Source organism: Myripristis murdjan, chromosome 24 (genome assembly GCF_902150065.1).
Source record: "Myripristis murdjan chromosome 24, fMyrMur1.1, whole genome shotgun sequence".
Lineage (NCBI taxonomy): Eukaryota > Metazoa > Chordata > Actinopteri > Holocentriformes > Holocentridae > Myripristis > Myripristis murdjan.
In genome coordinates, this window is record NC_044003.1 from 13,705,299 (window position 1) to 13,723,192 (window position 17,894).

General features: G+C 44.3%; 1 protein-coding gene across 1 annotated transcript; it reads left to right on the forward strand.

The window, feature by feature from the left end:
- The first annotated feature begins 2,340 nt into the window (after window positions 1-2,340).
- LOC115356628 (uncharacterized) lies at window positions 2,341-6,084 on the forward strand. Its single transcript, XM_030047844.1, has 2 exons — window positions 2,341-3,898; window positions 4,136-6,084. Exons 1-2 carry the CDS (start codon window positions 2,341-2,343, stop codon window positions 6,082-6,084), a joined length of 3,507 nt encoding a protein of 1,168 aa, XP_029903704.1.
- Window positions 6,085-17,894: the final 11,810 nt, after the last annotated feature.

Here is a 17,894-nt window from a genome sequence, read left to right on the forward strand (position 1 = left end):
AGGGGGCAAAGAAAGAAGGGAGAGAAGGAAAGTGCAGTGTAAGTTAATGCATGCGGATATAACGCATCAGTAACCATAATGCGTACTTGTCAGCATGGTCATAAGGCATAATGACTTTATTAGAAACCAAATTAGTGCCCTTATAATGCACATTAGGGATGGTAGACACATATAGGTTTTCAAAACAGTTCAAAACACATAAATGTTTGATTTATGTGGAAGAAAAGAGGAGATGGCTGGCAGGCAGGCAGGCGGTGAGACGGGATGCAAACATAATTGATGAAATGAAGGTGATGAGAGACGTGAGCATGTGAACGGGCTGATTAAGTCATCTCATGCAACGCCTGTTGACCATCTGGCCTCGGTGTCAAAATGGAGGCTTGATGGAGCAACACCAGCGCGTGCACAGACACACAAAAACACACACACACAATCACCATTATGGAGCACAGTTAGACCAGCCAGGACAATAATTTAGTTTCATGTTCTTCTCATGCAGCTATCATCGCCATCATCATCATCGCTGCCCTCCATTTGATTTAATGATTTTGATGATTTGCTTACCCTGCGACTTCTTCAGCTGGTCTCTGCTCTTTCTTGGTGGAGACAACAATATCTTTTAAGCAGGAAAAACGGTATTGATACATTCCAGCTGAAACCAGGGCTGGACATTTTAGGGTCAACAACTGGGGTTAGTCATCAAGAAGTGATGTTTGTGTTGTGAAAAATGACCTTCTTCTAGTTTGGGCTCGGCGTTCTTAACACCAGACTCATACACACAAACATTTACATATCTGACTGTTCACAACACGACTAGGGAAACAAACAGAGTGATTAGTGTTCACAGAACATTGCCTCTCGGTAGGGCTGTAATGTGTGTGTGTCTGTATGTGTGTGTGTGTGTGTGTGTGTGTGTGTGTGTGGTCATTATTCTCGCTCTCTCCGGACTGTTGCGGTGGTGGTCAAGCTGTCTGAGGTTACCAGTTTGTGGCAAGACAACAGTGTGTGATCCAGAGTTCAGTGTGTGTGTGTGTGTGTGTGTGTGTGTGTGTGTGTGTGTGTGCGTTTCAACACTACCCTATAAAGGCAAATTCTTGTAACTATTCTTTGTGTGCTTTAGTGGTGAAAGGTTTAGGTTTAGATTTATTATCAATAAAGTTTATGCCTATACCTCCATCTGCAATGATTCTCTGATGATCTCACATGATGATGTCACATTTAATCTGTTTTCTCGTTATGAATGTCCATTTAATTTTTTTCCCCCTCAACCGTCAGATGAAGACTCTTCATAAATGCACTTTCATTTTTTTTTCTTTTTTTCCCAATTTTTTCTTTGTCTCCACATTGGGTGTAAACTTGATGGTGCGGTTGGGTTAGACAGTGCTAAATAGGTGCTATTGTGTATCTTGTGCATTTTTTTTTCTTTTTGAATTGCATCATTTTATTTTGTGACTGATTGTTTATTGCAAGTTAGATCTCGGTAAGCTGGTTTCCTCTTAGGTCCAAGCTGATCTTTTAATGAAGGACTATAAAAATAAACTTCATGTGGAATACTTTCAAATGATATACAAGTGCCACCAATACTTTTGTGGTAGCATGAGATCAAGTTAATATTTATCAAGTCATTTTCCCGTGCCTCGGTGATGGGGAGAAATGCATAATAAAATAAAACAAACAAATAAACAAATAAATAAACAAATAAAAGCCTGATGATAAATCCATAATAGAAGTTCTCTTTCATAGCATTCGTTTCGTGTCTCACATTGGGAACGCCCTCGGCGTGACCTCATCAGAAGCTCCTATAGCACTCTGCCAGCCAGGATTGGCTGGGACTGAAGCGTCAGTGACAAGAGGGACAGAGACCCTCCTCCTATAAGAGGGCTTGTCACTGCGCTGTTGGTCATTCAAAAACCTCTTCTCGCTACGAGCAGAAGTTCTTTCCCTCTCTCGAGTACTTGCGTCCCGAAACAAAGCTCAACTGTCCACTGACGCGAGCGAAACCTCGGTCACCGGACGCTTTGCTGTCGGTCCGCACAGTCATTCGGGAGACTAACTGTCCGAGTAGCAATACTCCGAACAGTTAGCAAATTTAAGTGGCAACACTTCTCGGTAGCAATACCGAACCAAGTTAGCGCTAACTGTGTCAGTAGCAATACACAAGCAGCTAGCCTAAACAAGTGGCAACACTTCACGGTAGAAATACCACATTTAGTAGTAATACTAAACCGTTAGCCTCCTAGCTAACTCCTCCCCTTCGAGTAGCAATACTCCCGCTAATTTTACCGCCTGGAAGTCGCAACACTCCCGGTCGGTATTGCTAAACCTGCCCTGCTAGCCATCATGTCCGATGCTAAGGCTTCCACCGCAGCAGAGGAGAAGACACCGGCACGGGTGTGTCCCTGCGGGAACAATATCTCACACGGTGACACTCACCTGTTGTGCGTCATGTGTCTGGGGCTGAAACACGCCCAAGCCGCCTTCGGGTCGGAGGATTGCTCTCACTGCAGCAGGCTAACCCTCAAGGTGCTTCGTCGCCGGCTGACTCGTTTGACCAATTTGGCGGGCAACGATCCAGTCCTGGCACCCACGACTACGTCCCAGGAGGCCATGCAGCTCTCTGAAGCAGTGGCCCCCGCCGACCAAGCTGCACCAAGCTGGGGGGATCAGCTCGATCTCCTCGACCCACTGCTCCCGGGGTTTTCCGACACGGCAGGTCCATTTGATTACCTAGCCGAGCAGGAGGACTGCGGCTCGGAGGGTGGGTCGGAACTCCTCATGTCCGACGAAGAGGAGGACGACGGCTCTTCCCTGTCACTGTCGCATCGGGTTGAAAAACCCAGACCCCCACCGGAGGCTGCGGCAAGCGGGGACCAGTCTTCCTCAGGTCAGGACCTGGACTTACTGGAAGTGTACAAACGCGCAGCCGAAAAGCTGCAAATCCAGTGGCCTGAGGTCCAAATTGAGGGGACGCGGTCGCTCTTTGATGGGAAGAGACTACTCAAAATCAAGAGGACGGGAAAACAACTCCTGCCGGTTCTCCCGGAGTTACTGGAGGAGCTGTCCTTGTCTTGGCGCAGCAAGCCATATAGGGAGAAACACCCTGTGGCGGGCAGCTCCATCCTGGATTGTGAGGGCATGGAAAACAACGGCCTCCGCAACATCCCACCGGTGGAACAGGTGGTGGCGGCGCATCTCCACCCGAAGACATCCCTGGCTTCGCCGGGCGCGGGTGCGCTTCCATCCAAAGCGGACCGTTTCCAATCCAGTCTGACTGAGAAGGCTTATAAGGCTGCTGCCTTGTCAGTCCGGGCTCTCAATGCCAGCTCCCTCCTTATGGCATATCAAGCCGAGCTGGAGGAGGAAATGCCGGCTCCACCGGATAAAGTGCTATGGGACGAAGTGTGCGCCATCACCGACCACTGTCTCCATCTGCATAAGGTGGCAATCCAGGCTCAGGGCAGAGCCATGGGGCTCATGGTCCTGCAAGAGCGGGCTCGGTGGTTAAACCTCACTACCTTGTCAACCAAAGACAAGGAGGACCTCCTCGACACCCCCATAACACCCCAGGGCCTCTTCGGTGCGGCGGTTACGTCCATGCAGAAGAGGTGTGAGGAGAAAAAGAGGGAAGACGAGGCGCTGAAGTTGTGTCTACCAAGGAAGGCTCCAGCAGCCCCCCCTCCGGCTCAACGCCAAACAACCTCCCTGGACGAGGTGAGCGCGATGGCGCTGCCCCCCACTCTGGCTCCGTTCACCCCATCGTTCTTGTTAACGAGCAGGTTCACACAGCTCGGTTGTGTTCGGCGCATGGACAGCGGGATGTTCGACCCGTCCCAGCGCCCCCTGGAGAGAAGCAGAGACAATGTTCAGCAAACGGTTTGCCCCAGCGGCACCGGGGAATGTCTCATAAGCACTTCTCATTGTTACACGAAAACAATAAAGTTCTCACCGCTGTCGCATCCAGGCAATTTGCCAAGGGCACAGCTAAGTGCAATGAAAAACAAAAACAAAAACAAAATGTTGCAAAACAATTTGGTTTCCTACTTCCCAGAGGGATTAACACCTCTCTCGGGAATGAACCAGGTGTGTCGTGTAAACGTCATGTCCCCAACGGCTGTGACGTCACGCGCATGCGCAGTAGCCAACAAGCAGTGCCGCACTCCTCTACCAAAAGAGGGCGCCCTCACTCCACGTATAGACTGGCCTGTCAGTCCTCTGTCACTGAAACTGGAGAGCTGGTCAAAATGCACAGCATCAGAGTGGGTGTTAAAAACACTAAGCAGGGGATACAGACTGCAGTTCGCTGCAAAGCCCCCGCCGTTCAGGGGTGTAATTCAGTCACAAGCTGCAGGCGAAGCCGCTCTTTATCTACGGGAGGAGATTTCCTCTCTGTTAGAGAAGGGAGCGATAAAAATTGTCCCCCCCTCAGACAGCAACAACGGCTATTATTCCAGATATTTTCTGGTCAAAAAGAAGGGGGGGAACGGCATTCGGGCGATTTTAGATCTCAGAGATCTAAACAAGCACCTCAGGAAATACAAATTTCGAATGCTAACACATGCGTCTCTACTGCGTTTCCTGCGCGCGGGGGATTGGTTCACATCAATCGACCTCAAGGACGCTTATTTCCACATCCCAATATATCCGCCACACAGAAAGTATCTCAGATTTGCCTTTCAGGGGACCAGTTACGAATACTTAGTGCTCCCCTTCGGCCTCTCATTAAGCCCAAGAGTGTTTGTAAAATGCACGGAAGCGGCAGTTACACCGCTCAGGAGGCAGGGCGTCAGAATAGCGACATATATAGACGACTGGCTCATTGCGGCATCCTCCCACCAGGAGGCAGCAGACCACACGAAGCTGCTCACAGAACACTTGGGGAATCTAGGTTTCAGAATAAATCTGGAAAAGAGTGTTCTTCTCCCTTGTCAGACCATCTCCTTCATAGGTCTTCTTATAGACTCAGCTCAGGCCAGAGTGAAGCTGACTGGAGAGAGGTTGCAGGCTCTCAGGGACTGTTTAGACCTGTTTCAAAGGGGAAAGTTTGTGTCTTTCAGACTCTGCCACAGGCTGCTGGGGTTGATGGCCTCAGCCTTGGTGGTGGTTCCAATGGGACGGTTATACATGAAGGGAATACAGCGTTGGGTGGCTTCTCACCGATTAGACCCACGCCGTCAGGGATCTCACAGAGTGAGGGTTTCGGTGGATTGCACAGCAGCCCTAATCCCATGGAGGAAGAGGGGTTTCCTAACACAGGGAGTGCCTATGGGAGTTGTTCTGTGCAGGAAAGTAATCACAACAGACGCCTCCTTAGTCGGCTGGGGGGGCGTGTGCGAAGGGAGAGCTGTGAATGGGACCTGGGAGCCCCACATGCTCTCGTTCCACATAAATTATCTGGAACTGTTAGCGGTCTACCTGTCGCTGAAACATTTCCTACCTTTTCTGACGGGACAGCATGTGTTAGTTCGAACAGACAACACCACAGTAGTGGCTTATATCAACAGACAGGGGGGCCTGAGGTCCCTTCAATTACACACACTGGCACACAGACTGATTGTCTGGAGCAGCAATCATTTTCTGTCCCTGAAAGCCACTCATGTGCCTGGGGTTCTGAACCATGGAGCAGATCTTCTGTCCAGGGGAAACCCCCTTTATGCAGAATGGAGACTGCATCCGAGTGTGGTGAATCTGGTCTGGGAGCGGTACGGGCAGCCATCAGTAGACCTCTTTGCAACAGGGGAGAACTCTCAGTGTCCCCTGTTCTTCTCCCTTCACGATCAGAATGCACCCTTGGGGGTGGATGCATTTGCTCATCAGTGGCCTCACGTCCTGCTGTATGCATTTCCCCCCATAGCATTGATATCTCCGACTCTAGCCAGGGTACAGAAAGAAGGCCTGTCGATGATTCTTATAGCTCCTTACTGGCCGTCGAAGCACTGGCTGGCAGAGATAACTCGGCTCCTTTACAGAGAGCCGTGGCCTCTGCCGATACGCAGAGACCTGTTGACACAGGCGCATGGACAGATATTTCATCCTCACCCAGAGAGGCTGGCTCTGTGGGCCTGGCCCGTGAGTGGTTTAACTTAAGGTCTGTGGGTCTCCCTCAGAATGTGATTGAGACCATCCAGAGCGCTAGGGCTCCCTCTACGAGGTCAGTCTATGGGAATAAGTGGGCAGTTTTTGAAAAATGGTGCTCAAACTTACAGGAGGTTCCCTTTCAGTGTTCTGTAGCCGTGATTTTGGATTTTCTGCAGGACATGGTAGAGAAGAGAAAGGCTTTTTCTACCATTAAGGTGTATTTGGCGGCCATCTCGGCATGCCATATTGGTTTTGAGGGCAAAACTGTGGGACAGCATCCCTTGATTTGCCGCTTCATGAAGGGAGCACGTCGCAGGCTTCCGGTATCTAAATCCTTGGCTCCATCGTGGGACCTTCCCACTGTGTTGGATGCCCTTTCAGTTTCACCTTTTGAACCAATGGATCGGATAGACTTAAAAATGGTGACTCTTAAGACGGTTTTGCTGCTGGCTCTCGCCTCAGCCAAACGGGTGGGGGAGATCCATGCTCTTTCAGTACACCAGGTGTGTACGAAGTTCTCTTCAGGGGGGGAAAAGGTGACTTTGCGTCCTAACCCTGCCTTTACACCTAAGGTGTTAGGGGCATGTTCTCCTATTGACTTGGTGTCCTTCTATCCACCACCTTTCTTCTCAGAGGAACATCAGCGGTTGCATATGTTGTGCCCAGTCCGAGCCTTACGTATCTACTTGGATAGGACTGGGGGCTGCAGGAAGAGTGACCAACTTTTTGTATCATGGGCCAAGAACAGTCTGGGAAAGCCAGTCTCAAAGCAGCGGCTCTCATGCTGGATTGTAGGGGCTATCGCCTTGGCCTATAACTCCAGGGGTCTACAGCCACCGGAGGGACTGCGTGCACATTCCACTAGAGGTCTTACCACCTCGTGGGCTCTTTTCAGGGGGATCTCTATTGAGGAGATCTGTGCGGCGGCGAGTTGGGCTTCCCCACACACCTTCACCAGGTTCTATAGGCTCGACGTTACAGCCCCCCAATTAGCCCATTCGGTGCTTAGTGTGGTTGCATCCACATAGGTTTAATTGGTTGTGTGGACATTTGGTTCCTTTGTAACATCTGCACAGCAATCCGGGAGTCAGTATTTTCCCAATGTGAGACACGAAACGAATGCTATGAAAGAGAACTTTAGGTTACTTGCGTAACCCCGGTTCTCTAAGTAGCATGAGTGAGTGTCTCACCAGACCACCCTCCTTGCTCTCTCGTAGAGAGGAAGAGGTGCTCGTTTTTTTGAATGACCAACAGCGCAGTGACAAGCCCTCTTATAGGAGGAGGGTCTCTGTCCCTCTTGTCACTGACGCTTCAGTCCCAGCCAATCCTGGCTGGCAGAGTGCTATAGGAGCTTCTGATGAGGTCACGCTGAGGGCGTTCCCAATGTGAGACACTCACTCATGCTACTTAGAGAACCGGGGTTACGCAAGTAACCTAAAGTTTTTTCAGTGTAGTCTAAATATGAGATAATTCATATAGGCTAACCTCTGCTTATTTGCAGTCATTCATGTATGTCTGTATTTTCTTTTCTTTTTTTAATTGTTTCAATTTCACAGTTATAAATGTATTGATGTGATGTTTGGCAAATACATTGGCCTAATAATTTATATGTATAGTTATATGTTGTAATCTGCAGGATCAGATGAAAATGGTTTTCATTGAACTGAGAGGAAAATATGAGCTGAGTTTTTCCACAGGAATGCCTGAAGCCTCGTCTAATTAACATTTTTGTGCCCTTGCAGCCTGGAGCTCTTGCAGACTTGACAAGGTAACATAACAGTATGTGAAGTTGAAGTCTGCAAGGGTCAAGTCTGATAATCTGGAATATTTACGTTTGGTTTTATAATCTGTCCCTTACTACATATAGGCATATAGGCTAGTGTGTCATGATTCCTTTCTGGGGCGTGGGTCATGACACAGGATTAGCTGAGCTTCAACCTGGTTTAACAGGGCCATGGGTGACGCTCATGTGAAAGTGAGCTTGGTTGCCATGGTAACTGACACAGAGCTAACCTCCTCCAGGCCAGGTTTTGTCCAGGCTTAGTGATCCAAATGTATACAGGTGGCCAGGTATGGGTCGCCAGAGTTACAGGTGTGACTGACTGCACTTGGGTCCCTACAGTATCTCTGGCACTACATTAATTTCACAAGTTTCACATGTTCACAGCCTCCATGTGATTCAATGCAATCTGAATTCAAGGATGTCATCATTTAAGTCCCAATGAAGTGAAATGAACGACTTTTGTATTGCAAAAGTAATTGGTTTTGCCTGAACCCCTCTCTCCGCCCGTCTTCCTCTGTTGATTCATCATTTAAACCCTCCCTGGCCCGTGACAGGCTCAATACATGACTGTATTTTCCATGAGTCTTTGAGGCGGGGGTGCAGCAGGTCAGTTGTCCCAGGTCCTCTAACCTTTAAATAATGTGCTGGGGGGGCCTTTAGAAATCATCTTGTCCTCGGCACGAGCAAGACACACGGCAGCCCTTGTCTTTCCAAAGACATAATTTTAAGGAAGGTATGGCAGCTGTACAGGGTCACCACATAGCCACTATAATTGCTTTGAATTATTGTCTGATGTGTGTTTCTCCCTTTAACTTCATTGAAAGGACTCTTTGATGTCATCCAGGATGGAAACAGAGGCTATGTGTGTCAAAAATACCTAACAACACCCTATCCTCAAACAAGGCCACAAAATAGATAAAATGTAGCCCTGAGCAAAACAAGGATCAGGATAGAAATTACCGAATGTAATTTGGTGTAACTAGGAGCTGTGGTGGTGAAATTACATTCGGTAATTTGTATCCTGACATGCAAGCATTTGCATGGACTCAGGATGTCTCCAGAGTGGGTAGCCAAAATTGTGGCTGTATGTGTGGTCCTCCATAATCCAACAATCCACAGCGAAAGGACCCCACATGCCACCCTTTATCCCCCCAATGTCACTGACCCCATCCCTCAGGAATAAAACAGCACTATTCACACAGTAAAACACAATTTAAGCAAACAGGATTTGCATTGTCATTGTGGTTAAAAAAAAAAAAAAAAAATCACAAGGTTGTCATTTCTGTAAACAAGAAATACACAATAGACCACTTGCTGAATATTATTTAAAATGAAGGAGTACTATATTTTGTACCTTCCTGAGCATTGTTGTTGCTCCAGTTCCAATTTCAGTTTTTATTTTGAGCTGTTTGAGCTCACAGTCAAGCAGTCAAGCAGCAATTTTCTTTTATATAGGGCCTTCATGAAGGCTGCTTCATCCTGTAGAAACACTGAGGACCCATCATCTGTGACACTTGAAATTACAGGCTTCAAGAAATGTTATCATACAGCATAGCAAAAGTGATTTTGATAATTTCAAAGAACATGCACATGTCATTACACCGCTATGGTTAGAGGACATTTCTTTACCATTTTTACCCTTGTGGAAGTGGTGGGCAGAGGTAGGCCTGCTATGTACAAGTGATTCAGGGAGATTCAGTCACGCAACTGACATCTTAAAATACACACATCAGAATGACGGAAGCAATGTCTCATTTCTGTAGCCTATGAATGGTTTACCATAAGCCTCTTTTCACCACCACAGCCCCTAGCTCAAGGATTATAACCACATGCATGGTCTGTGTTTGTACTTTGAGAAAATGCATGCGATTGGATAGTGGTGTAAATGCACCCAAGATTAAATGAAAGTAGATTGTGTTCCAATCACCAAAACCACCTCTGGAGGTGGTCTGGGACGCTTTGTGACCGCACTTAGCAGAGGTATAAATGCACATGCTTCTTCAATCCACATCCAGGGTTTTCCACTGATGTGTTAAACTGTGTTTTTTCTTTTTTCTTTTTTTTTTTTTTAGATACATACAGATTCAGATGTTCCGATTTTTTTTTTTTTAAATGCTACTTTCAGTTCAAACAATTTCTCTACTTGTGTTGCTAAGTAATACTTTTTTGTTCTTCTCAACACAGTATATCAATAGTATTTCAATATCTGTGTCCATTAAGTTCTTCATTTTTTTTCTGAGACTGATTCCATCTTTCTCCTGTGAATTGTTGTTTTGCTAGACTCATGGCATCTATGAAGCCATGTCCCTATGATAATTACTGAGGTTTGAATGTGCTTTCGGTAATGACTGATTGGGATTTTTATGATATTTTCAGGAATCCGATACTGAACAGGGTGCCACTGCAAAGCAAATGCATAATATGTTACTTTTTTTAAATTTGCAAAGGAGTCTAGCTGCAGCATTCTGTACCAGGTATAAGTAATGAATTGAGGTCTGGTCGATGCCAAAATAGAGGGATTTACAGTAATCGAGTCTTGAGAATATAAGAGTATGAATGACTTGTAGCATGGTCTTGATCTGTAGGTGATTTGAAGGTTGTGATATTGGGTATAATTCTGAGCAATAAGAAGATAGATTTGACAACTGTGTTTACCTGACTATCAAGTGTTATTGAATATTTTTCCATTTTTTTTTTTGAAACAATATGGTCACCTTTTTGTTTTCATTTAAATGTATTAAGTTATGAGCCATCCAATCTTTAACATCATGCAGACATTTAGTGAGGGTAGCAGGCTGAGTCTGGTCATTGGGTCGGATAGGAAGGTATAGCTGTGAGTCATCTGCGTATCAGCGAGATGTGGTTCTGAATAGTTTTGTTTAATGAAAGCATTTAGATGGAAAAGAGGAGGGGACCAAGGAATGAGCCTTGAGGGACTCCACGTAAGAGATACATGGGGATAGATGATAAATTGTTGACAGTGACAGAGAAGGTTCTATCGGTGATATAAGAGTGGAGCTCGTCAAGAGCCAGAGACTCCCACCCGTTGTCACAGGCAATCAATAATTTTGCACAGCGCATTGTGTCCAAGGCCATACTGAGGTCTAAAAGAACTGCCATAGGCTCCCCCAAGGAGGTCATTGGTTCCCCACAATAGTGTGGATTCTGTGCTATGGTATGGCCAAAAACCAGACTGTCACTTCTCAAAAATGCTATTGTTGTTAATGAATGATAGCATCTGTTGAAGGACAACTTTCTCCAGTGCTTTACTCAGAAATGACAGCTTTGAAATAGGTCTTAAGTTATTTGGTATGTGGTTGAACCACATCATGTTTGAGTGAAAATGGAATATTCCCAGTAAAGAAGAGGGCTGTTAATAACATTGAGAATGTTCAAACCAATTTCCCATAAACCTCTTTCAGCGACTTGGTTGGAACAATATCAAGGCAACTAGTACTGGGCCTCATGCCGGAAATAATTTTATCAAGTTGGGGAAGTGAAATGGGCAAAAAAAAAAAAAAAAAAAAAAAAAAGTCAAAAGCTGGTAGATTCTTGTGTGTGGTGGCAATAGCCTTATCAGAGGGAGAGATACTCTTCCTGAGGATTTTGACCTTGTTTAAAAATATTTTTCTACATTCCTCACAAATGATTGGTCAGGGGTTCAGGCTAGGTCAGGGAATGAGGTTTATAACAGCAGCACTAAATGCCGTGGAAAACAGACTATTAGTAGTTGAGTTGAGTTAAGGATGCAAGATTCACTCTATTCAAAATTAATGGCAAAGGAACCTGAATAAAAGACTAAGTCCAGGGTATGTTTTTTTTTGACATGTGTTGGACTAGTTATTGAACTGAACAAGAGTAAAGGATTCGATCAGGAGTAAGAACTCTTTGGCAAGAGGTTGAGAGGGAGAGCAGACATGAAAATATTGAAGTGACTAGGTATTAAAACTCTGTCATGATTCGGCATAATATGAGTTAGCAGGTGAGAGGATTCACCAATGAAGGCATTTGTTTTAGAAATGTGTGTGTGTGTGTATGTGTGTGTGTGTGTGTGTGCGTGTGTGTGTTTATGTGGAAGGGGGGGTCTCACCATAACACATGGCTGCCACCGTGTGTTATGGTGAGGAAGCAAGCAGGAGTCATGAGTGCAATATTAGTTAACAGAAAGCCGGTATCACTGGAACTCAGGAACTTGGAAACACAGAAACTCAGGAGCACATATTAAAAGGCAGACTGGCAAATGCAATTAATTGACAAAGAACTAGACTCGGAACACAACTTAAACACAAACTCAACTGATTGCCAAACTACACACACCTAGGATTGGCTGAAACAACAGAAGACAGGTAACACAAGGACAGGGCCAATGAAACAATGCAGGGCAGGTGTGGGGATGAACAAGCTGCCAAGACTATGGAAGAACAACAGGGTCAATATAAGCACAGATAACACCAGGGAAACAGAATATATGAGTCAAAACATGAAAAGACCAAAAAACATGGATCAAAAAAAGCACAAGAGTCTATAAGTCCAAAAACCACAGAACCATTGCATTGACAGTTTCTTTACAGTTACAAAATTTGCAAAGATGAGTGCCTGCTCTTCTTGCTTGAACAGTTCCTGAGCTCTCTTGAGTTCTGATTTGTGACTGGCTGTTGGTCTCAAATAATGACTGATTGACTACAAATTTGTTGATGTTGTTGTTGTTGTTTTTACAAAAAAGGCTGACGCAGGTAACAAATCAGTGAAACTGGTGGCACACACCTTACAATGATGACGTAACATCTAAACGGGTACGTTAACTTTAGTCATTCAAAATTCATTACGTTTTTTGAAATTTCAATGCAAAATCCAACCTGGACTGCTGTCTAACACACATGGTGAAAACTCAAAGGTTAAATTAAACATATAGCCACAGAAAGATTGAATTTAACTTCCGAAATTCAGCTGAAATGTTTAGCCATGAACATTTAAACACGAATAGGCCTTTTTTCAGTTTTTTTCAGGGCAAGCAAATTGTTCATCAGGCAGCAAATGATGCATATGCTGCTCCCCTGAAGTCCATGACTTCAGCAAAAATGTGATTATGTGATTTTTTTCTTGGTAATGTTTGCAATGGATAGGTTATGACGGTTTCATCATTTTAAGGAGAATCTCTGCAAATGGTCTGAAGCAAACATGTCCTTTTCCTTGTTTTGGATGGAAATGTGGCTCATGGGGAAACAAGAACTTAACTTGAACATCTTGGTGGTCTGCCTCAACTGTTGTGACCTTGGCCAACTACCAGTTGTGGTCATACATGGCAGCGAGCCAGTCTCAACTATGATTGTCACTTTAAGCTATCACAGTTGCTCTCTCAGATCCTCTGATGGGATCCTGCTCCATAGCCTCCACTAGCAGTTCCAAAGGAATATTTCCCATATTTCTGTGGTAGCATCATTATCACTCACATCAAAGTGCTGGGTGTTGCCATGCAGACGAAGCTGATAGGCTGAAGCACTGGCATACATGTGGCACACTGCAAAAGCATGAAAGTTGCCTGCAGTGAAAGTCATTTCCCTGTTGCAGTGCAGTGAAAGATTTAAGTGGTTGCTGGCTGAGTATGTCATATATCTGAAACAAAGCAGTAAATGCAACTCAAGCAGTATCTATATATGCCCTGGTAACAGATGCAATCAGGACATGTGCAGAGAAACCAGAAGATGTAGTGATTTTTGGCGATTTATTTATACATTTACCACATTGCTGGTAAATGTAACAAAGATGGTCAGCCTATGTATACATTCACTGGTACTTGTGTATACATACCATGTCAGGTGATGTACAAATTACCTGCTATATGTTTACACTGACTGTTTTTTCTGTGTAAACCAAAAGATATAGTGATAATAGACTGGCAGGTAGCAGAAAACCCTGCTGAATCTATACTTTGCACCCAGAGGCGTCAGCTTTATTGGCCTAAGTTATACACCAGCTTTCAAACATCCGGGCCCACACCTTGCCTTACTGCAGTGAGTGGAGAAAACATTCCTGCCAACGTAAGCCTAAATTCTTCTGAGGCCATTAGCTTTGTCTTTCCCCTCCTTACCTGCTCTTTCCATTAAGTTTGCTAACATGTGCGCAACACATGACAATGCAAACTATTTTAACACCTTCGACATCATCACATCTTCTAAGAGGTGAGAAAAAACACACTCCCTAAAAAAATTGTTCTGGACAGGAAAAGTGTCTGAAGAGCTCAATGCTGCAGCTGCAGTGTGTGTGTGTGTGTGTGTTGATGTGTGAGTGAAAAAGCCCCTCCACCCCAAAATATGCAGTAGCCACTGGATTTCAGAAAAACACTGCTGTGTCAGCCTCACTAATTTCCCATACCATTTGATGGAGCTAGAGCTGAGAACTCATTTCTCCAAAATGTTTATACTCACATTACCCTGGCTGACACCGACTGCATGGCACAGCAAGAAGCTGTCTTTGTACTTGCCTCAGAACTTAGAAACAGCCATCTAGCAAGAGAAAATATCATTACACAAAAATTTCAAGAGAAAATTTGACAGCGAGCTTGCAGTGAAGAATGGACTTTCATCATGCAAAGCCACTGTGTATCTATAACAAAGTCATTGCTGGGTGCAGTGATGAAGATTAATGACTCGTTCCTCAATCCTTTTTATATAATGAAACATTTTTTGATGGCAAAGTGGAACAGGAATAAGGTGGTGGAAAAAGCCCTTTGCCTGATGACTATATAATTTCATTGGTTGATAAAAAAAAAATCTATATTGTTATTTATTTTTCATTTAATCCATATGTTTGACAACAGGGGTTGCCAACCCCTTGTCATACTATCTCGTTCTTTATGCAGAATTCTCATGCAGTAATGATTATAAAAAAAACAAAACAAATTCTAGTTGTTTGCTCACTTCACAGAGAAAAACCTTATTTATAACAGTCGTCATAATTTTAGGAGAGACAAAAACAAATCGGAGAAAAAGAAAAACAGGAGGAATTGCGGCTGCTGTTCTGGAAAGCTGCTGATTTAAATGCTTGCTAGCTCTGAAAAAAGAGCACAGAGGAGTTGCTTGGCCTGGGTGTGATGTGCAGCTATGTGGTGTGAAGAAGAGGAGAAAGGGAAAGACAGCGATGCCATTGGAGAAAACAGGCCAATGTCCATTAATTAAAAATGGGAATGGCAGAACATCTGTATAAAATAAGTTAAAACATCAGCATGGAATCCATAATAACATGGTAGAATAGAACAGAATAGAATACCAAAGTAAATTCTATAGCAAACACAGAATACTAATTCATTTTCTTTTTAAATATACAATGGTTTTTAGATGGCTGGTCATAGCTTCTTGGGATCATGAAATCAACCCCAAAGCTAGATTTATATCCATGTAATGAAAATAGGAAAATGGCTATAAGGAGCAGCAGGGTTTTCACACCACAGCACCAATTCACAATATTCTAATGTGTTTTCTTTTTCCAAATATCTCAAATCTGTTTGACTTGCCAAGCTCTAGTGGGAAGCCATGACCATGAGGAAATAACAGGATGAGTAAAACCAGCGCTTGGCTCTCCGAGGACCAGGGACAGATGGGATGGTTGGATTTCATGTGGTCGTGACGGCTCAGCAGCTCAGTCACAGGGAATCAGTATTTCAACATCGGAAACCAGTGGTTTGCTGGGCAGAAGTAAGAAGAGACCCTCTGGTTTGGTTCAGGTATACTGTGATATCACATGTATAATCTGTCTTCCCATATCATCGTTCTGTAATCATTAGGAATAGTGTTAGTAAAAAGCTCTAACACAACATGAGGTTTAAATGTGTTTACTAAAATATTAAAGGTGATTGAAAAAGAAGTTTCTCCAACAGCTTTTACAAGAAAGAACACACGCATCTTATGACAAAATACAAACACAAAGTCCGGTTTCTGCACCATGTCAAATCATAGTCTGTGCATTTTCAATCTGGCCATGGCCTCATGGTGTGGTGGGAGTTTGACTATCAGTCCTGCCATGGCAAAAAGAATAATAAAAACAAAAAGCAAAACGACGTCTCTAGTATTTTTGCCTCCATGGTGGAAGTCCTGCACTTCATTCCTTCATTCCTCTCCCCTCTGCCCAGCAGGAGCTGTCCACATTGTTTCAATCAGGCATCATCACCTCACGATCAGTTCAATTTCCATGGAAACAGATGAAATAAACTTAGGGTTAGGATTACAACTGTTGGCACAATTGGATAAAATAGGAGCCCAGGGTACTTCATACAGATGACTTGCATTCAGTGCAAGTTGCTGCCTCCACAAACTCATTTCTCGTTATACTTGTCAAAAGTACATTGTGATCATATGGAGGGAATTTTAATGGTTTAGGGGTGGATGTGACTTGGGGATGGGTGGCAGCAGAAAAGGTGGTTTGAAAAACAGGACAAAGTTGCACTATATGGCTGCATTAATGTTAGTTTTTGTTTTATTGTTATTTCTTAAAACGTTTATTTTTTGAAAAATATTTTAAGCACTTTAAGCACTGAATTTTTAAATGGGCCTGTCATCTGAAAAGGTGCACAACTCAGTATAGTGTACCCTGTAACTTCATGTGGAAACTACCTTTCAACAAAAACTCTGTTTTCTCTCAGTTTGCAAGCTGTGTTCAGACAGCCAATAGAAAATAGTTTAGAGCTGATTGTTTCCCCAAATCTGACACAGACCTGATTTTTTTTCAATGCCTGTGTGACAAGACAAGACAAAAGAATACACAGAATCTGACACTTTAGATTCTGATTTGGACCCCTTCCATATGTGATCCTTTGTACAGCTTTAGGTGCCATATATGACCATCCTCTGATAGATTTCTATTAGATTCCAGTTGAGAAGGAAGTGAGATACTTTGGAGTGGTTATAACAAACTTTATATTCGGTCCAGACGAGCTGAAGGCCGCTGTCAGAGCAGCCTGGCTGGACCTCCATCACAACTCAGCAGAGCCGCAATGACAGGGAGACAGGTAGTTAGAAAGGAAAGCAGACGCATCTCATCGTCGTCATGTCATAACCTTGTGACAGAGTGGGTGCCCTGATCTTAGTTTGTAAGCTAGGCAGGCTACTGTACTGCCTGGAGGATAAGGCAAATAGACACCTACAGTATTTGTTGGGAGAGCAGGGCGGGCAATTCGCCTGAGCGCCATACAAGCCAGCTCCACCCCTTAATGTAGTAGATATATAGAAAGACACTTCAGTCCAAGGCCTTTCTGCCATCTTGTCCTCAGCCTGAACTGCTGACGGACTGCCACCACACCACTGTCACCACAGCAAACTATTCAAGATTCAAATGCCTGGAGCACTGTTTTACTACCTGTGATGATGGACTGTCATGCAAATGACATGTTTTGCTGTTCAGCAGCACGCTTGGTTAAATGTGGGGTCGTGATACAAATCTGTCCACAGATATGGACAAATATGGGTCATGAATGCGAACAGTCAAGGCAAAAAGATCAGATCTAAGAAAAAATTAAATTTGTGGAACTGGGTCACCGCTGTGTGAACGGAAGATTGACGAGGAGCTGTGGATGCCAGACACAAGATGCAAGATAGGCCAGCAAAATAACTACCCAGATTGGTTAACAACAAACAAACAAACAGCCTCAAAATGGATGTTTTGTTTTTGAAAAGTGTTTACTCTCTGGTTTTAAGCACTGTGCATATTTGGAACGTGTTATTGTTCCCACCCATGTTTGAGCCAAATGTCCCACAGCAGTGTCCGTTCATTCCAAGCATAGCGAAGGTAACGACCGGAGTCGATTCGACGTCTTTAACAAACAGCCACTTACTCACGTGCATTTCTGTGAAACAAACAGTTGGTAGGCTACACACGCTCACCTCAAAAATAATGGAAATATGTAGCCCAGACAAAGCAACCCTGTAAATTATCAATGCAAACCTTTTTTCATTGTAAAGATTATCAGTGGTATTTATGTATTTATGCCCGAGACATACAAGATTCATAAAATTCACTGTGAATTTTGAACCCTGACTGACCTTAA

What these genes read in the sequence shown, in the direction of transcription:
- LOC115356628 (XM_030047844.1), top strand. Translation starts at nt 2,341, where the DNA reads ATGTCCGATGCTAAGGCTTCCACCGCAGCAGAGGAGAAGACACCGGCA. An exon ending in CCCCAGCGGCACCGGGGAAT is followed by an intron (nt 3,899 to 4,135) that starts GTCTCATAAGCA and finishes GCGCATGCGCAG; the next exon opens with TAGCCAACAAGCAGTGCCGC.